The sequence below is a fragment of the Hippoglossus stenolepis genome, chromosome 3, assembly GCF_022539355.2.
Source record: "Hippoglossus stenolepis isolate QCI-W04-F060 chromosome 3, HSTE1.2, whole genome shotgun sequence".
NCBI classification, from domain to species: domain Eukaryota; kingdom Metazoa; phylum Chordata; class Actinopteri; order Pleuronectiformes; family Pleuronectidae; genus Hippoglossus; species Hippoglossus stenolepis.
This window is the reverse complement of record NC_061485.1, coordinates 16,160,254-16,168,792: the sequence shown is the minus strand read 5'-3', so window position 1 is coordinate 16,168,792 and position 8,539 is coordinate 16,160,254. Positions and strand designations below refer to the sequence as shown.

The window sequence follows — 8,539 nt, the reverse complement described above, 5'->3', positions numbered from 1 at the left end:
TTAATGTTTCCCGTCTGAAGAGCCAAATGTGCAAATGTGCAATTGAGTTAGGTATTAAAGTCCAGTGTTTCCCAACCAGGGGGTCAGGACCTCGAAACATGACAAGGGGCTCATATAAACAAACACTGGCTTTGTTTTTTACTTTGACAGGTCGACAGCCAAAAGGTGAGTTGCATTCAGTTACATTTCTTCTCTATTTTCCAAGTTTGTTTATTTTTAGTGTCGCTAACCATTCCGAAGTATAGGCTGGAAACCTTAAGGAGACAGAGCCTTTGCCGTGAAGACCATTACACTTTGGAACAATCTGCCAGAAGAGATTATACTGGCAGAATCGGTATCCCATTGTACCTCACTTCTTAAGACACATCTTAAAAAGCTTGTGATGTCTATTGCTTTTATTATCTTAATTTTTCTTATTCTAATTGTTTATGAGTTTCATGTGTGTTGTAAAGCACTTTACTTGTATTGAAAAGTACTATACAAATAAAGTATTTTTTTATGTATGTATGTATATAAACACTGAATTTATGTTGCCTCTATAACATTTTTACTGATTGATTTCTGCTCGTCACTATTTGTTGTTTTATGTATTTTTGTGTTTGCTTTGATAATTGTTAATGTTACTGTTTTCCATCGGCTCCACTGTCACAGCTCCACGTAAACGAGACACTTTCGGTTTCCGGTGACGTTCCTTGGCGCACTGCTGCCTCCCACAGGTCAAACCAGTCACAACAGTCTTTCAAAAGATGATACGGAAAACAGATTTTTTTTTTATGTGCAGCTCCTCTCTTACAATATTATGTTTTTAGTTCAACAGTTTCATTAAGAAATTGTAGCACAGGCTATTCTTGAGAAGAGGCATTTACATTATGAATAGCTTCTGTTATAAATACAATATTTATATTTCTAACGAGAGTAAGGAGGAAAAATATAGAAGTATCCAAAACAATAAGCCTGTCACCAATGTTTTTTTAGAAATGTTCAGTTTAGCAATGCAACTAAATATTATTTTCATTATTGATTAATCAGCTGATTATCTATCCAAGTACATGTTGGGTCTATAAAATGTCAGAAACTAGAGTGAAGGTCAAGTTAACACCCTAAAATCTCCTGTTTATTCCCGAAAGTTTGACACCCACAGATACTCAAATACTGTCAAATATGACAGAGTTGGAACCAGCTAATGCTCAACATTATCGCTTTAAAAAATTACTATAGAAATTCTGATTATCTGAATATAGTTGCTAGTTAATTCAATTCAATCAAATTGATTGATTACCACTCCAGTTCAATTTAGAGGCAGGTGATTATAATCTTCTTCAATACTGTGATATTTGAAAAAAGAAATCACAGGATAAAACATGAATTAACTTGTCAGTCAAATGACTTGAATTTCACAAAAATGTGTTCTCATGTACTTCAGATCACAATAAATGGGACAAAAATATATATATTTAAATAAAATACCAGATAGTATTCAATTAGGATCACCAAAGACAAATTTTAAAATATTGTCTATTTGTTGTGCCCAAATTCAAAGCTGATCTATTGAGTCAAATAGCCCCGGAAATAAAATGTTCTTCTAAAGTCAAAGAACATACCTCCAAGTATTTCGAGCTGTGTTCAACAGAGCCTGGAGACATCAGAATGTGTCATGGTATCGTCAGTGTAATAGGAGACACAACTTAAGCAACATATCAAAAGTAAAAGTCTTGATCCACAAATTCTTTTTTTTTATATAAGTTTGTTCTGAAATGTGTTTATTTTTTACATATTCAAAAGATTTTATCTTACACTTAATACGAACTCAACATTTTTTCAATGCATGGCCTATGTACAGAAATAATAATATGTTGCGTCGGAAAAAGTGATTAATTAAAGAATGCTTAAAGCAGACAATTAAAAATCAAAACAAAACATGGGTAACAAGAGTGAATGTGACGTGTGTTAATACTGCAGCTCCCTGGGAATGCCATACATTAAGACTGAGTGTTATTTTGAATGGTTCATCGTATGACTGTTCACAGTCATAAGATGAACAGTTTCATTTGACAGCTGGAGCCCAATATGAGCTTCACATCCTCTTCTTACAAGACCCTGTTCAAATAAAACCTAAAACAGAGTCACAGAAAAATCAGGAAAATGTACAGTACATGACTTAGAGTCTGACAGTTCAGCTTCTCGTCCACACTTTTACCTGAATGACAGGTCAAGAGAAAAATAAAATAAAGTTGAGAGTAAAAGTGTAAGCTAAATCAACACGAAGCAGATGGTAGAGTGGCGTGTACGCACACAGCAGGTAGTTGATCGACATCCTCCAAGTCGAGTGTGCCTGCATACTGAAGCGCTCACGTTGGTCTGAAATAAGAACCAAACTTCCACAGGACTTCATTTGATACTCAAATGAAGCCTTTACAACAAACATGGAGGGCTTTGATCTCGAGTCAGTTAGAAAACCTGATGAAATACAACTGAAATGTCTGTTTTGTTTGAGAAGATACGTTGGAAGATATGTAAAGGGAGCAACAAGCTGTGGAGTTGTACCAACGTCCTGTTTCAACCGAGATTCCTAAGGAGGTTCCTCAAGCACTATCCTGAAACTGGAGAGCTGACGATGGAGGCGCTTCACATGGATGGAAAATATATTGCAAGGTTGATGGTCCTAATAAAAAGTTGGTTGAAGGTGAGAGGATATTGGCTTTTCTACAAGAACAGGGCCCCCATGCTTCCCATTTCGCTCTGTTCTTTTACAAAGATCTCAAAGTACTGATAGATGATGGTGACGGCCAGCAGGATACCGGTGCCAGAGCCAATGGCTCCGAGGAAATCCGCCATCACCGATAAACCACCGATACACAGTCCACCAAAGGCAGCAGCCGTGGGAATGTACCTAGAATGCAACAACAGGAGTGTGACAATATTAATACACAACATTTTCTAGTAGAAAGGCTATTTAATACATTTCTGATGATTGTGATTGACATTTTGGTATTACTAGAGTCCTTGCTGAGAGTTAGATGAGAACAGCCTCATGTCTGTCTGTTAAATATGAAGCTACAGCAGCTGTATAGAGAAATAGTTATCCTGGACAAAAGCAGTTTCCAAAATATTGAATTATTCCTTTAAATTGTGCAGATTCACACCCAATTGAGGAATTTACAGAAAACTGAGGGAACATCAGTAATAAGAAAAGTAGTTGCATTCTTGGAATGGTGCTCTACTTAGAATTAGCTTGAAACTCAATCGTTGACATTTTTACACTTTTTACACATGGCTCTCAAACAACAAACTAAATCTTGTAGAAGATAATTTCAAGGAAAATCCCATCATTCATTTTAATATTTACAACCGTGCTGTACATTAAAAAGTCTATTGTTTTTTATATATTTATTTTATTTCTTCCGGAATCTAGTTTGAAAAACACAGCAAGTAGTTACAGGTACTTACACCTTACAGGTGATTATTATTAACAATGTGTAACATGCAAGTTGTTCAATAATATTATATAATACCTAAATAAATAAATAAAATATTTAATATATAAATAAAATAAGTTACAAGATTCATGATGATGGTGAAGGTGTGATGGATCTGTGTATGATACGTATTGTGTTGGACTATTGCCTGCAAAGCAAAGTGCTTCTCTTTGAACAGTTTTATTTTACTCTATTTACTTTGTAATGAGACAGTGGCCAAGTGGATTAGATCATGTAAATTCATGATGATGGCTTATAACCTAGCTGATACATTCGTTCCATGTGTGGTTAATGCAGCTAATGAGGTGTGTAAATGAAAAGCAAAAATAAATCTGCACAAGACTAAGATTTTGGATTTTACCTGTTCAGTTCATGCACCATGGAGGTTTCTCTGTGTCCCCTCATCACCATCTGCTGCTCCTTCAGCTGTTTTGCCACCTAGTTGAACATAAAGACGAGAGCTTTGAAGCAAAGTCGGTTTGGAATGGACTGTTAACACCATCAACTATTCAGTAAGAGCTACAACTTACATCTTTAGCAGAGGAGCCAGAGACTTCAATCCAGGTTTTGGAGAAAAATGCACATGAGCCGAGCATGAAGACGATGTAGATGCATGCGTGAACAGGGTCGTCTAGAACTGAGCCGAATGACTCTGGTGGGGAGAGGTAGTAACAGAGACCAGCCACAGGATAGGCACGGGCTGGGCCACCTGACGTTGCGTCCTATAAACATGAGAAAATAAAAGAAATACATGCTTTAATGGGCAGAATATGAGGTCACGGAAGCTAGTAACTGTAAGATAATGTCAAGTAATTATGGAGAGTCATTCTTTAAGAAACTGAACAGAAACTTGTGTAAAAAGCTCAGATTAAATGTATACTTACAGACCACGTTCCAAGCAAATTAACCAGGAAATTGCCACTAAAACGCGTGGAGAGCATCTGGGAGATAACGTACAAGTTGGAGACCAGAGCAGACTGCAGGATGATGGGTATGTTGGAGGTGTAGAAGAGCTTGATGGGGTACGTGTTGTACTGGCCACGGTAGCGAGCGGACTTGATGGGCAGATCCACCCTGAATCCCTATGACAAAAGGCGAATGTGTAGGAGAGCAGTGAATAACTGAACCATGAGTATTTCCTGAACATGCTACTAAATTCTTCACCTTTTAAAAAACGGAAGCAGGTTTATAGTGAAGTAGCACAAAAGATATATCAGCGACTCACCTGAAAATATATCACTACAGCAAAGACAAATACTGTGGCGAGGAGGTTCATGAGGTTTGGCAGGTTTTGTCTGTAGAACGCCTCTCTCAGAGCGCGCACTTTGTCTGTCCGAGTCGCCAGCAGATGGAAAAGAGCAATTATTGCTCCCTCGAACTCGGTGCCTAGAAAACACAAAAAGTCACAAACGAGAGTCACATTTCTGCAGATTGCAGTATAGCAGCAGGATTGCATTAATGACTAGGGTGGCTTTTAAATATCGCACATATTTACAACCACTTTGTGGCCTGTTACCTCTTCCAGTGTTCACAGTCGTGGGGCTGAAGGCCTTCCAGACGATCGTCTCACAGATGTTGGTGGCAATGAACAGTGAGATTCCTGAACCAAGACCGTAACCCTTTTGGAGCAACTCATCCAGCAGCAGCACAATGAGCCCAGCTACAAACAGCTGAAGAAGAAGACAACATAGATACAGTCAGTCGGGAAAGAGACAGTCACGTGAAACTGTTTCAATTATCCATTTATTCACTTTTTTTGGAGCCGCAGCCGCTGATTCTGAGAACCATTTGTTCTAATAACTGAATCTAATGTATGTCTGCCCTTTTTAAAGGCAAACAAAGTTATACTGGAACATATTTTACTTTGTGAGTAAACTCAATTAATCTAACATTTGAGAAACACAAGCTGAACTGATCTAAGCTAACATAATTTGAATAAGACATAAAACGAAAATGTAGTCATGATCCAAATCTTAGTTTTTTAATGCTCTGTTATCACATTATAATATTTTCATTTTAAATGCATAAGATAGCCAAAGGGCTCCTGGATTGGTTCTCACCTGAATGATGATGAGGAGACAGATTCCAGCTCCCATCTCTGAGGGATCTCCATACATGCCGGTCATTACATATACGATGGCCTGACCAATGGTGATGATCATTCCAAACACTGAAAATCATTAACTAACATTAGTCCATGAATTTCATAGTAAAAACAAGTTTTTACAAATGATGAGTTTATTTACATTTCTGAGCTCCATTGAAGAGGGCTCTGTCCTTTGGTGTGTCTCCAACTTCGATGATCTTAGCTCCGGCCAGTAGCTGCATGATCAGGCCCGAGGTGACAATAGGCGAGATACCCAGCTCCATCAGCGTACCTGCAGGGAGATATGTGAGTTAGTTAAACCAGCAGGAGGGGAGACATGCATTTTATATTTTATTCTGCTGTTAGCTGAAATATACCTCTGTTTGAGGCCAGAATTACTCTCATCCAGTAGAAGGGATCCGCGGAGTCTGAGGACATGATGCCAAAGAGAGGGATCTGGAGGGAAAAAGTGTAAGTCCTATTTACAACAATTGATTTAAAAAATGCAATCAAAGAAAACTCGCCTGTACGTGATATTTCAGTTTGGATAGTTTGACTATTGTGCAGACACAGACGTCATTCTCATAATGTGTGTTCCCAATTTCACTACAGGTTGTTAACTACACTGTTATTAATCAGCTTATCAATATTTTCAGAAAAGAAACGGCTAATTCATTAAATGAATCAAAAGCATCAGACATTCCTAGTCGACATTTAGAAATACTGTTTTTTCTCGGTTACCTATCACCCTAAATGGACTTTTACGTTTTTGTCTGATAGAAACAATTTACTAATTTAAGACAAATTGTAAATAATCTGTATTTATAAAGGGCTTTTCTAGTATTAATGACCCAAATCAAGGCATAACTTGATCGCCTGTATACAGATTTTAGGACAATTTGGATGAAACATGATAAATAAACACTCTATAGATTAATAGAGAGTAGTCAACCATAAGTCTGTCAAAGACTTGGTGGTGACATAACATGATTGAATCACTCAGTGGTTACAGTCAATAGTCAATGATTGAATTGTTTTTCTATTCAAAGGCATCACACAACTGAAGATGACTGAAGCAAGAGACTATGGAGGAATGAAGGATGGTGACACTTACCTGGCAACACACCAGGAATATGAAGAGAGTGATGGCCGTCCATAATACCTTCTCTCTGAACTGGATCTGTTGGTCAAGCACATTTCCACAAGTTTATCCTGCAGCTAAAGCAAAGCCAGCATAAAGTTAAAAACAAATGTACTGCTATAAAAGAATAAAATGTGGATGTGATTAAAAAATACACACCTTTCGTTCAGGTTTCTGGATCTCTGGCAGCACGGCACAGAAAGGCTTTATCACCTCTAGGAATTTGACTGAAAACAAGCAGAGATGAGAGTTAAAGTGGAAATAATAGCTGGTCGTCAGGAGGACGTGGCAGTGAATGGGGGGCGGACTCAAGTCAAATTAGATTTTTCACAAATCAAAACCGAAGAGATTTGTAGTCACACAGTTGGTTTTTGTATCATAATGTCTCCTGTTGATCTTCTGGCTCTTTACATTATACTTGTAACGTGTTGACAGAGAAGAGCAGGCAGCTGGTTTCGATCCGGAGCTCGAGACAATACCGGCGCTGTTATGCGTCGTCATCACTAGACTGTCAATGTCTTTGAATGAGAGGCTAGCTAGTTAGCTCACAAGTTAGCTTACGAGACGTGTCCAGACACCAGCGGGGAACAAAATCAGACACAATCCCACTACAAGCAAAAAACTCGGCTTATAGGAATACTACCCAACCTTTAGTCAATTCACAAACGTCTCCTGATAAGAAATGGCTCATAATAATAGCACAAAGGCAAACGCTCAGCTAGCTAGTTAGCAACGCAAGCTAGCCGCCTGCTACTCCAAAGCCAGCGCTCTCACAGTTAGCGAACCAAGTTGTTAAAACAGCCCCAAACCGTCGTGTGGGTTATTGTAGAGGAAGCTGTAGTTTCCAGTGTCACACAGGAGGAGTGAAGAGGAGATACTCACTGCCCATGATGTGTCTAAAGGCTCCACGGCGTCCACAGTTCGGCTCCTTCTGCTGCTGCTGCTGCTTCAATGTGCCACAGTCAATGTGAGGCTCGTCAGGCAGCAGCACGAGAGAGGAGGGGAAACTTTAGAGACACGTCACCACTACACACAGCTCCCACTGAGCTGTTAAACACACAGCGGCTCCACCGGCAGGACGTCTGAAGAGCGAGTCAGACACAATGTGAGGGTCAAATACAAGAGTCAAATAAAATACAAGAGTCAAATAAAATACAAGAGTCAAATAAAATACAAGAGTAAAATACAATACAAGAGTAAAATACAATAGCATTTTATAAACCCATTGAGCTGTTAAACACACAGCAGCTCCACCGGCAAAACGCCTGAAGATAGAGTCAAACACAATATGAGAGTAAAATTAAATACACGAGTAAAATTAAATACAAGAGTCAAACACAATACAGCTTTATAAACCCACTAAGCTGTTAAAAACACAACAGCTCCACCGGCAATACGTCTGAAGACAGAGTCACACCCAATATGAGAGTCAAATTAAATACAAGAGTCAACAGCATCAAAGGATTCATATTTTTATTTGACACACAGCGGCTCCACCGGCAGGACGTCTGAAGAGCGAGTCAGACACAATGTGAGAGTCAAATACAAGAGTCAAATAAAATACAAGAGTAAAACACAATACAAGAGTAAAATACAATACAAGAGTAAAACACAATACAATAGTAAGATACAATACAAGAGTAAAATACAATACAAGAGTAAAATACAATCGCAATTTATAAACCCATTGAGCTGTTAAACACACAGCAGCTCCACTAGCAATACGTCTGAGAGAGTCAAATATAATACAAGAGTAAAATTAAATACAAGAGTAAAATTATATAGAAGGGTAAAATTATATACAAGAGTTAAATTAAATACAGCTTTATAAACCCA

The 8,539-nt window shown here is 38.2% G+C and overlaps 1 protein-coding gene across 1 annotated transcript; it reads right to left on the bottom strand.

Moving 5' to 3' along the window:
- Positions 1-1,743: 1,743 nt before the first annotated feature.
- On the bottom strand, positions 1,744-7,740 carry LOC118105161 (protein transport protein Sec61 subunit alpha). The gene is made up of 12 exons (XM_035152621.1): positions 7,586-7,740; positions 6,863-6,930; positions 6,677-6,742; positions 5,940-6,018; positions 5,723-5,854; positions 5,537-5,646; positions 4,993-5,146; positions 4,702-4,862; positions 4,361-4,558; positions 4,007-4,198; positions 3,838-3,914; positions 1,744-2,890 (listed from the first exon to the last, which is right to left on the bottom strand). Exons 1-12 carry the CDS (start codon positions 7,590-7,592, stop codon positions 2,704-2,706), a joined length of 1,431 nt encoding a protein of 476 aa, XP_035008512.1. The 5' UTR covers positions 7,593-7,740; the 3' UTR covers positions 1,744-2,703.
- Between the last annotated feature and the right edge of the window lie 799 nt (positions 7,741-8,539).

Coding starts and splice junctions, on each gene's coding strand:
- LOC118105161 (XM_035152621.1), bottom strand. Junction 5,647..5,722: donor CTTCAATGGAGCTCAGAAAT/GTAAATAAACTC, acceptor AATGATTTTCAG/TGTTTGGAATGATCATCACC. Junction 3,915..4,006: donor CTGGCTCCTCTGCTAAAGAT/GTAAGTTGTAGC, acceptor ATGTTCAACTAG/GTGGCAAAACAGCTGAAGGA.